General features: G+C 42.3%; 2 protein-coding genes across 3 annotated transcripts; both read right to left on the bottom strand.

Annotated features, from left to right (window-relative positions):
• Positions 1-4,674: 4,674 nt before the first annotated feature.
• Positions 4,675-8,843, bottom strand: LOC130165517 (transmembrane protein 182-like). 2 transcript variants are annotated; one of them, XM_056370854.1, is made up of 5 exons: positions 8,446-8,836; positions 7,791-7,887; positions 7,559-7,690; positions 7,355-7,492; positions 4,675-4,980 (listed from the first exon to the last, which is right to left on the bottom strand). In XM_056370854.1, exons 1-5 carry the CDS (start codon positions 8,590-8,592, stop codon positions 4,739-4,741), a joined length of 756 nt encoding a protein of 251 aa, XP_056226829.1. In that variant the 5' UTR covers positions 8,593-8,836; the 3' UTR covers positions 4,675-4,738. The 2 variants fall into 2 exon arrangements, with proteins under 2 accessions (XP_056226829.1, XP_056226830.1); XM_056370855.1 differs by lacking the exon at positions 7,355-7,492 and having other exon boundaries at positions 8,446-8,843.
• Positions 8,844-9,071: 228 nt separating this feature from the next.
• On the bottom strand, positions 9,072-14,933 carry LOC130165516 (actin-related protein 3). The gene is made up of 12 exons (XM_056370853.1): positions 14,757-14,933; positions 14,267-14,322; positions 13,357-13,481; positions 13,145-13,255; positions 12,644-12,739; positions 12,018-12,125; positions 11,783-11,926; positions 11,089-11,262; positions 10,879-10,971; positions 10,666-10,791; positions 10,417-10,500; positions 9,072-10,197 (listed from the first exon to the last, which is right to left on the bottom strand). Exons 1-12 carry the CDS (start codon positions 14,798-14,800, stop codon positions 10,102-10,104), a joined length of 1,257 nt encoding a protein of 418 aa, XP_056226828.1. The 5' UTR covers positions 14,801-14,933; the 3' UTR covers positions 9,072-10,101.
• Between the last annotated feature and the right edge of the window lie 3,295 nt (positions 14,934-18,228).

Here is an 18,228-nt window from a genome sequence, read left to right on the forward strand (position 1 = left end):
AAACAAGACAAAGAGGCCCTCACCCCTGGCCCTCAGTAGATAAACTGAGTATGCACGGTAAGTGGATTTCCCTCTCCCATCAGCAGCCACCTAACTTCCCACCCCACCTCTCGCCTCCTCTTCATCTCCCACTCCTCCCTTATTCCACTACCAGCCTCACCCCCCCCCCCCCCCCCCCCCCTCCCTCCTTGCTGCGCCATCACCCTCGTCAAAAGCCTGTGTCGGTTGCGGCGCTGATAATTCCCTCTGTTTGGAAAAAAAAAAAAGATGAAAGCGTTCATGGATGAAAGAAACTTGGATTTAATCTTTCTCGCCGTCTTTTGCTCTCTCTTCCAGTACACGGTGTTGATCGTTTTCTTCGGGAAAAAGGGCGAGGAATGAAGGGGGGAAAAAGGCAAGGAGAAGGTTGCGGGAGAAATAGATGGGAATGAGGGGAGAAAATAGAAACAGGGTTAAGCCCATTTAGAGCCACCAAGCCCAGGTGAGGCGAGGTTGTGGACTAGTTCAATAAGAATCAGTTTACCCTTTCCGAATGTACACACAGTGACCTGATGAAATGGTGGCCGGCAGAGGGAGAGAGGCCACAGATAAAGAAAAAGCCATCGCTTCCACCTGCGCCTCATTTGGCCCTCGCCACGATAAGGCCTTGAGCTTCCCAGGTATCTGTAGTCACAAGGTAAGAGGCCTGTCATAAGGAGAGATACCGCGTGAACTGAGGAGCGAAGAAGGGGACAGGCACAGGGGAGGAGTGGATACGGTGTCGTATGAAAATCGTATTTGAAACGAGACAAAGAATTAATTGCCTCAAATTGAATCCTCCTGATGTCATCCTTTTTTTGCCAGACACGGTGGGTCTGAGTTTGAAAGAAAAGATCCACTCCAGACGCAAGCAAAGTGGGGCTAGCTGAGCCACTGCATATACATTAACAAAAAGATACAATTTGCACAATTTTAATGTGAAATTGCACATATCTTATGATTAAATCAGACAGTAGGTCCGCCAATAAAGAGGCTTTTTATCTGAATTTTGATCTGAAAAGGTGCTATATGGAAGTTTTCTCTGCCACTGCATATGGCTTCTTGCCAGGAGCAGGTGGTGGTTATGGTTATGGTTAATAAGTTTGACGTATTACACATCCCTCCATCCAACGCATGGCAGTATGTTACAGGACAAATCCACTGTCTTACTTGCTGTAAACCACACAAATAATAAACGATTTTAGCCCCGCTGTTGCGTATTTATGCGTTACTGGCACTCCCCTTCTCTCCCCTTAAAGCTGCAGCACACGGTTTGCTGGAAGATTTCGCGATTGCAACGCCTTGAGAATTTTTTCTTATTGTACCCGGCGAGTCAGGGAGTACAGCACCCGGGCCGCAGACCTCATTATCCCCTGCCCGACTGGCCTGAATAGATGAAGAGCGAGGTGGAGAGAGGCAAAGACAGACAGGAGGAGAGGATGGTGGAGAAAAAGGTAAGAGAGGAGGACCTGACAGCACAGATGTTAGAAATTCAATCACCTGTGACTCGAAAATGATTTCAATGAAGAAAAAGAATAGGGCAAATTACAGAAAAGATGAAGTGGAGAATAAAAGGAGGAAGAGAAGCTGCTATTCTTTGCCCCAACACCCAGAGAACATACGCTGTCATAATAGCATTCATTATGTAACTTTCTACTTTTCCATAATTGCTCATTTAGATATTGACCTGCAGTAATTTGAAAACTTTGAAATGTAGACAATAGGTTACAGAACTTCCTTCTTGTTCATAAATTCAATTTCCAACATTGCTTTTGTAAATCACAGCTTTTTACGGCCACAAAAGAATGACACATCTCAGTCCGGCTGCTTACCGTCTTTGACTTGCTGTTGAATTGCTGTAAAAGCACAGCGTTGGCCGGAGGACACCGGCATCCTCCCAGGAGGCACGCACGGCAACAGTGGAGGTGCGTGGGGGTGTTTTTCCAACTCTGTAGCCCGCAGCTCCCCAGCCCCACTTTGCCAGCCGGGTGCAACAGTGGTGGTGGTGGTGGTGGTGGGGGGGGCATACGGCAGCCAAGCATGGCTCCGGCCAGCTCAGGCTCATATGTATGGAAAACACAAGGTCTGGAGAGGGAAGTCACAGGGGGTCATGCTAGTCAGAGAGGCAGCCCGAGGTCCTGGTGCAGGTTAGAAAGGTCTTGGTTCGGGAGAAGAGGCTAATTTCTTCTACTTGGCTGAGCAAAGGCCTGAATAATTGCGCCCCCTGGGTTGGCCTCTGGGTAACATGGAGGTAGAGTACACCAAGGAGAGTGAACAGGGGGGGCGGGAGGACCAGGAGAGGTGGTGGGATATGCTTGCATCCAGCTTTTAATAGATGCTCAGTATGTTTCATTTTATGTTCTGAGAGTAGAAAACGTCCTTATACATCATTATTTGTGTTTCATACGACATAATGCGCCTGATTCAGTGGGATTGTAGGCATACATTAACCTGAGCCTGCCTGTATGCTCATTACAGAAAACACACACGGGCACCATCAGCACAGCAAGCAGCATGATGAGATTTCCACATCAAGCTCATTCAGACGCCTTAGTTGCACAGAAAGAAAAGAAAAAAAAGAAAAAGGGCCTGTGAACTGTGACGTGGGTGAAGTAGAAACTAAGTCACATTATACAGTTCAGTACAAAAGGTGACTTTTGTTGGTGACTTGTTTTCCAGGTGCAATTTTTACAATAACTTAGTATTGGAAATTCAAAACAATGGGTTGTTGATTCCAGACAGATATTGACACCATATTCCAAACTCTTTTATTACTGAAGCCCCCAAATAGAGAAAATGTAACTCCCAACTAGAGGAATTCAATTAAACTTTGTGATTAATGTCTTTAAAAAAGCATAATAGAGATGAATTGTGTCTTTAGTCGATGTCTTTGTTGCCCCTGTGGTAATTGTTGCGGACAGCTCTATCTACTGAGGACAAAGACCCAGTGTGATGATGTGGCTACTGGTGGCGGTGTATGAGTCCAGGGGGGGGGGGGGGGGGCTGACAGCTACAACGGCACCACATCCGCTGTTGGGAGCCCAGTAATGAATCTGCCACGATCCTGCTCTCAAAAGATTGAAACCAAGTGATATGACTGGATCTCCTCGTAGTCGGTGTAGGAAATAAAGATCAACCCTTTAAAAAAACCCATGACTGCGGCGGCGGCGAGGGAGAGGAGGTGACAGAGATGTTCAAACACAGTGAGGGCCGGGGAAGTGATTGTGACATGCTCAGGTGTAATTATACTCACCTTGTTCGCAGCGGAGATTAAGAGGAGAAGGTATGGAGAGGTGCAGGAGCGTCAGACATGAAGGAATATTGAAAGACTCGCTGATGAGCAGTGTCAACTACCCCCCCCCCCACCCCTTTTCCTTCCCTTTCTCTCCCTTTTGTCACTGTATCATCTCAAGGTCTCGCGTCTGTTTGCCTTTTCCAATTATCAAGGTGTGACTGTGGGCTTCCACCCCTCCAACCACCCCCCCAAATATAATGTGAACTGTACTGAACTTGAAGGAAAACAAAAAATCATCTATTTTTGTTTGCCAGGAAAATTACAGTTGAATTAATTATCACATACAAATTTCCCTCCTGGCTCCACGCTCAGCAGACCTAATCTGATGCAAACACTGCAACTTTTGCATTTCTGCTTCTGCGTTGTCGGACATCAATGTAAAAAAGGACTTGTGATGAAGTGATTTTAATGGAGGTTAGAAAACAACGCTATCCTGAGACAACACTGTCCTCTGGTGGCTGTCGTGCGTTTTAACACACACACGCTGCGAGACGTCCCCGAAGTGGCCCTCCTGTCAGAAAATGGATTATGACAGTCTAATTTATTATCATCTCCATCCCTCTGACCCAGTATGTCAGCGCTTCAACCTGATGTCCTAATGACAGGCAGGCCCGGTCACACTCAATCTACTCAACCCTCCGGCATGCAGGCCGCGAGCCAGTCGGGCCTCTTCTCTCCACTTTTGTCAAAACTGATTCATCAGTTGTAATAACAGCAGAGTGAGAGTATTGGAGTATTAATCACAATGGGATCTGTTAAATAGATAATTTGTAATGACCAATTTCTAATTAAGGATTCCAATTATCGTCACTGACAGGAGTACTCGGATGGAAGAAGTCGGATCCACATTTGTGACTTTGGTGATGACAACTCAACTTCTCATTGAAGACTTTAAACATCAATATTTTACACTTTTCCTGTGTTTTATTTTGAAGTGTTGATCTATAAGAAGATATATTTGTGGTTTTAAGAACCAAAAACCATCTCAATGTTTTACATCTCCTCTCTCAGGCTTTCTCTCTGGAGCTCTAGTAACAACAGGTCGGTGAGCCAATCAGAAGAGAGGAGCGTCTCTCTCGTGGCTGAAGAGCGGTTGCTGCTTTTTTGTGACATCACAAAGTTAGAAAAGTCCTGACAGCTCTTTTTAAGGCTCAGTTTCTGAATACAGGATGTGTGCATTTCTCTGTGGACTGAGCGCTTTGATACTGTCACTGTATTATAATCAAAATAGATATGGAAATCTCCCTTTATACAATATGGAACCTTTAATTAGATGATTTTATGGGGAGTGTGTGGTGGTCTTGGTCTGGAGTCCATTAGTATTTCAAGTTTCAACACAAAAACAATCAACAATATCTTGATTAAGTGAATAAACTCTATATTTTAGAGGGAAGCACAGGAAAAAAAACAACAGGTGTTTAAAGTTCAGGAATTTTGTGTCTTTTGTCTCGCTGGCTGAAGACTCCGGCCAACCAGGATGAAGAGCAGGCCGGCCAGCAGGCAGAAGAAGACGGCTACCGGAGCCAGGAGGAATGAGGGACCGTGCTGGATGCTGAGATGGAAGGAGGGGCAGCTGGAGAGGCTCTGATGGAGGGCAAACTGCTCCAGAGTGTCCAAGACCTGGACCCACATCAGATACATCAGCACCACCGCCAGCAGACACAGGCCTGACGGACACAGAGAGGAAAAAAAGGTAGCGACTGTTACTGCCAAGATTTAAGATTCAGTCCAAATTGTCACATAATTCTGACACAAAAATATTTGCACAGCTTGGCTCAGAGTCAGAGGCGTTTGAGAGAGGTTCATGTCTTATTTCTGACAGATATCAAACTATTTTTTCTCTTGTGTGATGGGTATGGGCATGATGGTGCTCTCTTGCATTAACACACTTTCCGGAGCATGTTATAGGCTCAAAACTGCATGTGCACACTGCTCTATTTCTGTATCAGGTCACCAACCAGAAGGTTAAAAGTAATGAAAACTTTTGCTGTTCTTTTCTTTTTGTTCAATATTTTGTCGATTTCATTCAACACAGCTTTTCCCCACTATTTAATCCTTGACTGTTTCCTGTTCGTCTTGCTTTGTTATTGTCGTTGTTTAGTCCTTACTCTGCAGGACAGCTGGAAACCTGTGTTTTAACTGAGCCAGCGCCCACAGCAGGTGATTGTTTTCTTTGCTGGTTTTACTGCGGAATAATAAATTATGATGTACACATGACGACAATCGAAATAATCACAAAACACTGTTTTTTGTTTGTGTTAAACGAGGAAAGGGATCTTCCTCTTAGCTGATGTTAACTTTTCATTCACTTCTCTTGGTGGCTGGATGCCACTTTTCATAGACTGAAAAACTTTTATTTTGCAGAATATTTAAATGGAAACTTGTATAAAAACAAAACCATCCATTAACATGCAATTATTGTCACAGGCAGCCCTTAAATGCCCACCTGGGCTTTTTAAATGAATCTGTCTGAGCATATCCTGCAATGTCTCTCACATTAGGAATGTTTTCAGGTGAATGTTGGCTTGAGTAATGTTTTCTCCGCGTGGGTACGAAGCAACACGTGTGATTTCTGCTGAGACGGGAAGGTATTGATTACGGATGATGGGAAATGGGACTTTCGAAAAGATTACTGTCCAGGTCCCAACGACCGTCTACAGAACATCAGCTCTCCTGAGTGAAAGGAAAGCTTTCGGGTTCAGCCGAGAGCCGGAGCTCAAACTCCTGAAGATCACACAGGAAAAAGAAATGGGCCATGTACATGTACACTACACCGCAGTGCGACTCTCACTCATACACACAACTGTCAAACATGTGCTGCTGCAAACTGAGGCCATTTTAAGAGCTCCACCCAGCTGAAGGCGATGATCCCAAACGAGCGAGCACTGCACAGCAGCAATCAAGCACACGAACAGGTGTGTGACTATTTTCATTTAATTAAAGAGAAACTTTTTTCCCCCCCTTTTATTACTGTTTAAGCTGAATTACATCTAAAAAATAGAAAAATAAATATATTAGCCCCAAAGCCTTTTTTTTTAAATTGGATTTTCATTTAATTAAATACATTAATATAATTTAATTGTATTTTTTCTACACAATTAAATAACATGCAGTCACTTTAGATATGCTCTGCTCTCCTCTTGACAAAAAAACTTACATATTGTGTTTTAACATCTTTGACCCATTTGAAATGCAGAAAAAACATTGAACAGAACTTGATGTTAAATTCTTCTAAAGGATCCAAAGATTCCTCATATTTCAGTGTGATTTTTTTTTGGGGGGGGGGGCACACATTACCACACTTCACATTACATAAACACGCTCAATCTACTGCATCTCTAATGATCTGACCACCGGCTGTGTCCACAATGAAGGAGACCCCTCCACTTCTTGAATTACTTTATTTTATTTTATGCTCTCCTATTTTAATGCCAGGATTTCTGCTTGGTGACTTGTGTGTAACGGTTTCTTTGGAGGTCTTAACTAAACGAGACAGACACCAGCCTCTGCGGACATTTGTTAGAAATGTATGGACCCGGGGTTCAACGCCCTCTCAATCCATCAGTCGTACGTCTCTGACCTGCTCTCCAGCCCCGAGAGCCGCATCATTAACCTTAATATTGACATCTAAAAACATTTCGACTCAAGACGATGATTACGCTTCTGTTAGAAGTCAAATAAAATCAATAAAGTTTCAGGTGCCATTCATGAGCCACTTAAACAAACAGCGCCTGTGTTTGAGCAACTGAAACCAATTAGGCTTAATGACAAACCGACGAGTGGAGCCAACAGCAAACATGAAACTGAACTGTGTCAAAGCAGTAGCCATTATAGACCTGATTCCCTTTGTTAAAATTAACACTTAACAAGTGTTAATTATTTCTTTTTAAGAATCTTGAGTAATAAGAAATGTTGAGAAAATCACCATAAACACATGAGTTTCAAAATTTGTGAACGATAATATAAGTGAGATTCTAGTTGTGGCAAGGCCAGAGAATTACTGTTATTTTCTTTTTTTTTTTAAAGCACATGTATCCTTACCACCACAAAGCTGAAGGACTCCACCCACTTTATAGAGCCTGTGATTGGTCAGTGGGCCAGCACAGATGGCGAAAAATCCACCAACGGCAACAGCCGCCACACCTGCGACCAGAAAGATGCTCCAGAAGGTCCTAAAAACTGATGAGGAGGAAAATGAGACCTCATACTTTACTGTCATGTAAAACACTAACAAATAATACCAACCAATGGCAGAGTGATGTTCATAGGGTTCTGGAGGTAAACTGTGTGGCTCCTCCTCCCACGATCTCACTGGCCCATGAGCAGGAAACGGAAAGAGGAAAGCGGCCTCGCAGACCCTCGACGACGGCTGATTTACTGAGAGTTAAAATAGAAAAATGTTCATCAGAAATCTTCGTGCTGCTTTCATAATTTCATCGTATAAGTTTGAAACAACCACATAGGCGAAGGTTCTCACGGATCCAAAGGTCCCATGTAGAGAAATCATGGGAAGTGACCATGAAGAAGCACCGCCAGAACAGACCCTCGTGAAAGATCCTCACATTGTTTACGGCCTAGTAAATAAAAAAAATAAAAATAAGTCATCATAACGTTGAGGGAGTGGGATGTGTCTGCAAACATGCTGCAGAGCTACAACAGCAGACTGCAGACTTGATGGTGTGAATGACAATGTGCATTCCTTGAAATAAGACTCTACCGTTGTGCAGTGCTCTAATAATTGGACAAGTCTGATATGTTTGTATTGTATTGACCTTTGACCTCTGCAGCTCATGTTGACTAAGGCAATACTATATTTGCATTTGATAAAGATGACAAATGCACACTGGTATCTGTCTGTTTTTCTTTTGTGTGATGCTCAACATTTCTGATTATTGTTTTTCTAATTGTTGTTGGTAATTACTGCACTGTATGTTTGTTTATGCACCAAAATTTTCAATCTTATTTTGCTTCCATTTTTATTATTTATTCTGTTTCCCTAATGGTTTCCAATGCTGTATTAATGAATGTATTTGAGCAGTCGTTGTTTTAAGGTTAATATGCAAATAAAGTCGTTTAGCCTGGTGTGTTCAGAGTGCCTTATTGTCGTTCTGCCCCTCTCTCAGGCCACTTACCCCTCCTCCGTCCTCTGGCCGGCTGCAGGACTCTGCGGCCAGCAGCCAGTACTCTGTCCCGCAGGACAGCAGCATGAACAGGAATCCCACTGCTCCGAAGAACAGAGCCAGGAAGAGGAGCAGCTTCATCCTCTCAGTGGGAGACATGTCTCAAGTCTGTTGGCTTTTTCTATCCACTTTTCTGTTTCAGCATTTGTTTTTATAGTAAAAGTCTTGTTTTTCCTCTTTCTTCATTCATTTTCCGCTGCCCGTCTTTACTTCCAACTGCATTTCCATATAGAAATACACTGTAAAAAAATCCTGATTTACTATATCCATGTGTCCATTACTCTTCTGCTGCGAGAAATAAGTTACCATCATGACAAACACAATCCTCTGGACAGTGTTTCCCTTGTCGCACTGACCAATCAGGTGCATGAAGTAGTCGAATGAAAATAAACACTTGCACCATGTGTTGGTCAGTTGGAGGGGGATTTAGTTACAGGGGGTTTTCACTCTCACAAAAATAGCTCTATGTTGAAAATAGATGCCCCATTTAACATAGAGGACATAGTATTCCCTGCAACCCAAAACATAACCATGTCATTCCTGAAAGTACAGTCTGAAAAACAGAAATTACACCTGTAGAAATATCTCCTTGGCATTTATTGGAATGCCAGCAGTGAAATCCAGATTTGGTACAGTACAAGGCTATCCAGTATAACTGAGATCTAGGCAACAGTGATGGTCCAACAACAGTCATTCAAACTGCAAGTTCATATATTAATACGACTTTTTTTTTTTCTTTTTTTTTTCTCCATGACAGGTTGTTCAAGAGATGATTAATACAAATAAAAAAGGTCAAAGGAAAGCGGTGACGATCAGTCAGAGTGCTGCAGGAGGAAAAAGACGACGGGACGCGTCTCAGTCAAACCTGGAACAAATTATTTGAACAGATACAGATTCCTAAAGGAGGTTTTTTCTTTTTGTTTTTTAATGCCTGACTTATTTTCATCTAAATTCAAATAAACATTTCTTCCAGGTACTGAGGGACATTTAAAAAAAAAAAAGAAAAGAAAAAAAAGACACCAACGAAGAATAAAAGAAAATCAGGAATGGTCAGTTTGTCTGCTGATTGTTTTTTTTCTTATTGTAACAATGTGTTGCATTTTTGCACCAGTTTGATGACTCAGCGATCAGAAAGGTGTTTGACTCGATGACGTTGGTGGAGGTGATCTAGCTAAGCACGTCTTGCTTCTTGAGACAACTCCTTAAGTTTGCATTTAACATATAGCAAGAACTCAACCCTTATACACAGAGAAGTGCATTTTATACAGGACTCATGTTGATTAATTACATATTACAACCCTGTGAGGATAGAATAAGTACATATATGAGGCACACAGAAATTAAAGATTCATCACCTATTATTAACCTACTTGCAGTAAACATTTTTATTTGAGGATCCTTTGGGCTGAGTCACCTCTTTCCTCTAATTTGCGAGGATATTGCCACTCTTTTGGCAGTTTGTTTGGTCCACTGTCGCTCTATCCGAATGAACAGGTCTGTCGGAGCATCCGTGCAAAGGCTCATGGGACTTCCACAGCATGTGAGGTCTTGCGCCGCTTCCTTTTCCGCTTTTCCTCGAGGCCTCCGCCGAACGTGCTCCCGCGGCGCCTAAGACATGACTCCGAATACGGGGTTGTGGCGGCAGATGCTCGGGCCGATCTCCTCGTAGTCTCTCTTAGTGTGGCACACTTGGTAAAACTCAGGCTGCGAAAATAAATGTGAGATCGACAGAAGTTTACTAAAGTCTGGGGCCGCATGGAAAAACTTTTTTGCCGTTTGTTTCTGCTCAGTTTTGTTCAAGTAGAAACTCTGGGAGGTTTCTATATACAATTATTTGTTGATATCAAAAATAGATTGTAAAAAGCTGCAGGAGGAATGATATGTGTTGTTAAAGGGGCTGAAAAACGCTGTTTTGATACTCACAGTAGACGCCAGCATTGATCCTCCGAACCAGACGGCGTACCTCTGCATGTGGTGAGTGATGACTTGCACGTCAATGGGTTTGGGCTGCAAACACAGAGATTCATACTCAGTATTTTAAGACAATAAAAACGACTTCCTGCAGCAGCTAGGTGCCTTTTTCTTTTTATACAGATCTGTGCAGTCAACATCACAATATGTGAAATAAAAATGAAGCCTGTATAAGACATACTTTTACTGCATTTCCCTCACCTTCAACTTGCCGCCGCTCAGCTCTTCGCTTATTTTCAGTCGTGCGTCCACAGTCCTCTTGAGGTCCCTCTGGAGGCGTCTGCCAAAGTCCCTGAACATGGTGGAGCCTCCGGAGAGCACAATGTTCTGTGACACAAGTACACGTTCAGAAAAAAAAACAACCTTCTGTGTATGTCATATGAGCGTGAGTAGCCGCGGAGGGGATTTGTGTACCTTGTACAGCGGACGCCGGACGTCGATGGGACAGTTCTGGATGACCTCATCCACCACCTCCGAGATCGGCTGGGTGAAATCTGGGTTGGCAAACTGGACGAGACGAAACATTCACATTTATACACTTGCAACTACTGACCGGTCACATCTCTCCTTCTAGGGATCGTCATCTGTCAGCAGCAGCAGTGTGAACTCAACAATCTCACTGACCTCAGGATGGAAAAAGATCTCGGGCCCGAGGAAGCGTTCGTAGCCAACATCGATGGTGAACTCCTTCTTGCTGATGGCGTTCACGCCTGTGTACTGTTTGATCCACTTGGAGCCGTCTGTGTCGTACTTGCTGAACTCCTTAACAAGGTCAGGGCAGACGTAGCTGAACCGCTCCTGGAGAAACCAAATAATATAGTGATACACGGATATTATGAGCGATGGGAGACAGCTGTCTATTAAATACTGTTTCATTTTAAACCTCTGATACTCATTTCAGGTGAGCTACAAGTTTCTGTAGCTGCACTGGCCTCTTGTGGCCAGACTCAGAAATGCATGACAGGGGAGAACATAACTTTCCACTATCATCTGTTGAGGGTGTCGCTTCCTTTTATGGCTCCTTCGTTTTGCAGATTTCAATACAGAAACAGAGCATGACTCAAAATGCAACAGCACAACATCCCCTTAAGTGACCGTGCTGATGCTGTGTGGACTGGACCGCTTCTGCTTCATGCATCAAAACCCATTTTTAACACCAACAGTTACCACATATAAAATATTTCGGTGAGTTTTATGAACTTCTGGTACAGACCTTTCTGCACTTTTCAAATCTACAAGGACTGAGTGTTTCGGTTTTTTTTGGATGGAGCATCACATACTGGCAGCGTTTGAGGCCAATGCAGGAATGAATACTGACCTTGACAGCTTTAGCCGTCTCTAGAGACTGTTCGGGAGGTATCCCCACCTCTCGCTCCCTCAGCAGCTGTTGGATGAAGTACGTGATGTCTCGACCAGCGATGGGGATGTGCTTAATGCAGCTACCGATGACGTAGCCTTCGGCCTGGAACACAAGCGCGCACAAGTTTAGGGTTGAGAATAAGGAAGGAGCCAAAAAAAAAAAAAAAGTTATAAGAAAAGAACGTGACACCTACCACTGGGATAACGTGTGTGACTCCGTCTCCGCTGTCGATCACAGTCCCCGTCAGTGTCCGCTCACCAACCTGTCTGGATGTCCAGGAGGCAGCCAGCGCCAGGACAGCCTGAAGCAGAAAATATAAACTTTCATTTAAAAAAAAAAGTGGTAATAAAGCTGTGATAAAAAGCAAGGAGAGACAATCAGAAAGGTAGTATAGATTCATTTAACAAACTGCCTCTATTAACAGTGTGGTACGGTTTCATACAGGATTCATGCTGTAGATTTCAGAACCACAGAGTGACGACATCGTGCAGGATTTAAATCAAGAGGAAATAATCAAAGAGACTGTGAAACTTAAAAAGAAGAAGTGAAAATAGACATTTCCCCATTAAAACGTTTGTCTAAGAAGAAAGAGTCAAATCTAATTCTGTCTGCAGCCCACAGGTCTGGGTACAAGTAGCTGTGAGTGCTGTAGTTGGAGGCATTTGTTCGAACCAGCCACAGTGATTAACTGATTCACATCTTAAAAAAACAAAGCTTTTCAGCCAATGTGTTTGGTAAACTTTAGAGAAAAAGGATTACAGGCTTGCTGTTTGGCTCTCTGGCCTCTTTCTGGCACTTGAATGTTTTTTGGAAACGAACCTGAACAGCGATGTAGAGACCTGGGACGTTGAATGACTCAAACATGATCTCTGCTGTGTACTCTCTGTTTTCGGGTGTATTCAGTGGAGGCTCTGTCTGGAGAGAGAGAGAGAGAGATGCAGAGAAATGATGTAAAACGCTATTTGACATTTTATGATTTTGGAGAGCTTAAACGTAAGACTTAACTTCAGTTACGCAACAGAGAACGAATGAACCTTGCCAGGATTAAAATGTTCAATACTCCCCCATAATCTCCATATCCTTACACATATGTGGCTCAAGATGAAGTGCCAGAACTGTCAGTATTAAATTATTACTGCTCCTAGCTGTTGACAGAGGGGGAACAGACTGCACTGTGTCTGCGCAAAGGTTAATTTCATATGGCTAATGTTCTGACACATTAAAGCCCTTGTCTCTTTTTTTTTTGGTGCTGCCTTGATGCCAAACCATAGCAGCTTCCAAATGTTTTCAGTAGGCACAGCGTCCTGGTCCTGGTCTTACCAAAAGAAAGTAATGGTCTTCAGGTTCTGCCCGCAGATACTTGAAGATGACCTGCTCCATAAATCTCTCCATCAGGTCCCAGTCCTCCACTATCCCGTGACGAATGGGCCACTGGGAAGGAGAAAGGAAAGAAATCGGTGTAAACAGTGACTGCAACACACTGTGGGGGAAAAAAACCCACATCTGACTCAATTCATCTCTTCTCTGTCCACCTTTGTTGCATATGATGGTTTGTCGATGGCTTCATCTCCGATAAAGAAGTCCAGGTCGTCAACACCCTTCATCATCCGGCGCTGGGCCTGGTCTCCGACCTTGGCTGACTCTTTGATTGCGATACCTGAAGATGATAAAAAATATATATATATACACGAGTGTTTAACTGAAGACAAAACCAAGATCACAAATGCCTTTTATCCAGATATGTCAACTAATATAACAGTACTATCCTGAGGTAGGGTTAGGCAACATGCAACATAGAAAGAGTATCATTATCATATTAACGGGAAGACCTTCTACTAACATTAAACTAAGTTCAAGCACAAGGCTGGTATTATTCTACATCTCTCTTATTGTGAACAGATTCCCAAGAGAAGATCAAAACCAATGATGCATTTGTTCATCTCTCAGCACTTTCTCACTTCCCTATCCTGTCTGTGACATGCCAGCCATAACCCACTGGCTCCTTTTCAGGTTACAAATGTATGATTCTTTTTGTTAAAGCTAGATATTTTCCTAAAACATATGGACACTGTAATAAGAAAATAAAGCTTTTTCTCTTCAGGGAAAAAATAAAACAAACCTGCTAATGGTAACGTACCCATGTGTACCAGTGCATATAAATATCTTTGACTTTGATTACATTTTTCTTTTCAAATTGCCATTTCTCTTTTTACCAAAATAGTTACCAATTAAGTTTCTGTTGATCACTTAATCAACTAATTGCTGCAGCTCTACTTTGTTGTGTAAATTTAGAAATAAATATCAATGTTAAAACAGAGCTAGAACAGTATAAATAACTGTATTACACATTTGTATACTTACGATAAAATTAAGTTGCAGTTATAATAACGATAATTCCATGAAACCAAGTTCCTGTTTTGGTGATTTTAATAATTTACTTACATGAAGGTATGATGAACTGTGGTTCTGTGTTTCCTGCATAACCAAGCTTTGTGTACCTAAAGAAAAGGAACAAAATGAGCATACATGTTTAGTTACAGTTCTTTCCCTTTGGTTAAAGTGTTTACTAGGAATTGTAGTCAAGGAACAGTCAAAATAATCTGGATGATCCGCTTTCTGATATGAGGATTATCCAGGAAGTAACATTAGCTTCAGTAGCTAACAGTAGCTAAGTGCAATGATTAAGCAGTACTGGGAATAAAAGCACAGTAAATAAAGCAGTCGGGCGCTTTGGCGTGCTCATTTGTAGCATTAACTCTGTGTTTACGGACACAATAAGAATAGAGAAGTGAGCAGATGCAGCTAAGTAACGTTAGCAGGTTTTAGATTGAACAGCTAAACAACACAGGGCGTTAGCTGAAGTTTGACAGCCGCTTATGTGGTCAATGAAAGCCAGGCTAACGCTAAGTAGCATTTCATTTTTCTCACTTACCCTGTGCCACAGTCAACAACACAAGCCGGCAGCCGACCAGCCATGCTTGCTCTCCTTTAATCTACTCGCAGGTAAATATATCAGGCGCCCGATATGAACGGATATCTCAACAGTAACCGGTTTAAATCGCAGCAGCCTGAATGAATAGCACTCACGGCCGATACGGGAACGCTTCCGGGTTCGGTGAGATTTCTTCTAGTGCAGCGTCAGCATCTTCCATGCCACAACACTGCCCCCAAGTGGATGGGGACAGTTACTGCAGCCGAGGAAGAAATTCAATTGTAATATTCAGATTAAAGTTTACAAAGACTATATGTACTTATATAATGATAAAGGCTACAGTTTAAATATAAATAAATAAATCATAATAATAATAAATAAATATATAATTCATTTCTGATATGTTTTTCTGGTTCAAAGATTTTAAAAAAAATATAAAACAAATTTGAGTTGTGTTTCAAGAACATTTTATTTGCCACTTTCTCAAACAACATCTGCAGTGAAATGCAGGTTGACATACTCTTAAGTGCAACACATAATAGTCATTAAATTAAGAGTTAAAGTAAGAATAAGAATAATAAGGATAAAATGTTGCTAGCAGCTCTGTAATTTTTTCTTTTTATAGTGATTTTCCATTGAACAAAAATAGCAACAGACCTCATCTCACCCTGCTGACTCCACCAGATGATATCAGTGATTTAGGTGCCATCAGAGGCCAGACAAAGTGGTCCTGACCCTCCACGACTGCATGGAGGGCCACTGATAAAAACGATATATGAGCAGGAAGGAGCTTTAGGGCCTGAATCTGGCCCCATAGTGCCTTAGCACATTAGAGCCAATCCTAGAGCCTGAGAACATTGGCCCTTTGTCCTCGGGCAGACTCATCACTCACACAACAGTCACTTCACCACACCGAGTCTCCTCGAAAAGCCCTTGGCTCTGCTGCTCCTGATAGAAACAGCCCTAGTCTCCCTCTCTGGCCCAGGCCACTTGATGGAAACTCTATCGAGAGCTGTAGGTAAAACAATTTGTTTCAGCATTGTCAGAGCCGAAGCAAAGATTCACCAGGAGCCGGCTATCAGAGGACTTTCCTTTTATATCACAGAGACAAATGACACAAAACACAAGTGGTGTCTTTTGTCCTGTCTTTTTAGTACAACTGAACATCATCGTTGTCTCATAATGATACTGATAATGATACATAGTATAATTGGTCCTAATAGGTAAACAAATTACTGAAAAGAAAACGTGATGAATTCTCATTCTGACATCAGCCTTGGATTTTAATACATTTCTAATTCATTTATTTCATCTAACAGAATGAAATAATATAAGACAACATTAAGCAGTGTGTGAAAGTGCTTTATCTGCCCCTGAAGGTGTTTCACATGGATCGTATGCTTTTGGAAACCTTGAACTTTAACCCTGAAGGTATTTTAACTTCACAAAAAAACCTATTTCTCTGCAAGTGCTTGACATTCCTGTGCATCACTGCTTTGAATACTAGAGGGCACCATTGCTCTTGTTTTTGAGCCTTACACAAATCATCAGGAGCCAGTGTTTCACTCACTGTTATACACAAAACACAATCATGTGTTTCTTGCAGTTCAACCTCACCTCCTCTGGGTTTAATCTTTTTGATCCCTCTATAAAACATCCTTCTTGGAATGGAATAATCAGCGTAAAAAAAGGGATTTTCTTTTTTACGACCGTGATTCAAGCCACTTCTCCTTTATTTTGCAGGGTCCTTGCTGAGGTGCGATGCATTTAACACTATAGTCTGATGCTTGTTAAATTCCCCACAGCTGCAGATTAATATCCTCTCTGCACCGCTGTAACTTTTGTGTTTACTTTTCTTTATGGGCCCTACTTAGTGAAATGAAGATTTGTGATTCTGCACTTAAGCGGATCGGAAGTGAAAATAAAGTCTGGTGAAGGATCAGCTTGCATCAAGTTGACTGCTCAACCAATCAGATTTAGGATAATAGTGCTTTCCTCAGGCTTGATCCTATTCATACCCAATGTAATACATTTAATGGAATTTAATAGAGTTTCATTTTCATTTAGCTATTTAATCAATAACAAAACTGGGCGTATTGATGGGTTAATACATTTGGTTCATGAATAATAATTAGAAAAAATAAATGAGATTAGATCCATTTAAGAGGGATGGGTCTGATTCACTTTAACTTACACAATGTGCAGTATCTATACAGCCGGTCTGAAGGGAGCAGTGATCTCCTCTGTCCTCTGTTAGTCCTGTACCTGACACAATTCACCTCCCACAGCAGAATAGATAATTTCCCCCTCATTTCCGATACACTTTGCCGACACAGTAAACAAAGTAGATGAGTTGAGGTCCCTCATCAACTGAAGTATTTCCACTGCCAGAGCCCTGATATGAGTGCGTTTGCATGCGCGTCATTAGAGCGAGGCAGAGGTGGGCCTTATTATTTTTAATAATCTCCTGTTTTTGCTGCTTCTTAACCCCGGGAGATCTTCATTCAGCACTTCCCCTCTCAGTCCTGACTCCTTCCACCACCACCTCCACCACCTCCATCTCTGTGTTGAGTCCTATTAATGATGCTCTGTCATGCAGGCTCACCCTCACACTGCAGGATGCTTTTGCTGCTAATAGGCCGCAGAGTTTAAACTATACGTAACTGAGATACAACCGGCCCTTAACATCATTTTAACAACACCAAAGTCATCAGATATCACTGTGTTAATGATTTATCTGTTGCACAAAGACTGTAAATGTCACTGCTGACTGCAAGTTTCATCCGGTGGGAGCTGCTCTATTGTGTCTCTAACAATGCACCGCTGCATTGCTAGGCAAATAATTGAAAATGGTTACTTGGAAACACTATTGTGGCACTTACAAATCAATCATCTGCACCGGGTGACACTCACCATAGACACAACTGGACTTTTAAATTCTGCTTCTCTCTCTAAGATCGTTTGGAATAATTCCACGTGCAGTACTAGCGCACCAGATAAGCAGCTAACAGGGTATTTTACATGCTGTGTATGTGTGTTTTTGCTGGGCCCAGCAGCTATTGTAAAATGGGTGTAATACAGAATGGATTATATCTAATCTGAACTCTCGGCTCATTCTGACAAAACCTTAATCTCCTGTTTCATATAAGGCTTTTTATCAGGTTTCAGTGCAGCCTGGCGGTGACAGCATTTCAGCAACTTAAAATGCACACAGCATGCACCTGCACAGCGAGACCTTGGACTCAATAATGCATACATCATAGCACACGGGAAGCTAAAAGTTGGGGAAATGAACACAGCAAATGTATGTGCATACTCACTTTCAAAACCACAGAGGAGGCACAATGCACAAAATAATCAATAGATGAATAATTGAGTGATGGTAGCGTTGCTAAAGTGTGGCTAATTCAATAAAACTCCCCGTTCCACGCCGTCCTCAGCGCGGCTGTGTGAAGGTTAAAGACATGGAGAA

The sequence above is a fragment of the Seriola aureovittata genome, chromosome 24 (assembly GCF_021018895.1).
Source record: "Seriola aureovittata isolate HTS-2021-v1 ecotype China chromosome 24, ASM2101889v1, whole genome shotgun sequence".
NCBI classification, from domain to species: domain Eukaryota; kingdom Metazoa; phylum Chordata; class Actinopteri; order Carangiformes; family Carangidae; genus Seriola; species Seriola aureovittata.

Coding starts and splice junctions, on each gene's coding strand:
- LOC130165517 (XM_056370854.1), bottom strand. CDS start 8,592: ATGTCTCCCACTGAGAGGATGAAGCTGCTCCTCTTCCTGGCTCTGTTC. Junction 7,888..8,445: donor GGCCAGAGGACGGAGGAGGG/GTAAGTGGCCTG, acceptor TTTATTTACTAG/GCCGTAAACAATGTGAGGAT. Junction 7,493..7,558: donor TGAACATCACTCTGCCATTG/GTTGGTATTATT, acceptor CCTCCTCATCAG/TTTTTAGGACCTTCTGGAGC.
- LOC130165516 (XM_056370853.1), bottom strand. CDS start 14,800: ATGGCTGGTCGGCTGCCGGCTTGTGTTGTTGACTGTGGCACAGG. Junction 10,972..11,088: donor AGATCTTTTTCCATCCTGAG/GTCAGTGAGATT, acceptor CGTCTCGTCCAG/TTTGCCAACCCAGATTTCAC. Junction 10,198..10,416: donor GATCAATGCTGGCGTCTACT/GTGAGTATCAAA, acceptor TTATTTTCGCAG/CCTGAGTTTTACCAAGTGTG.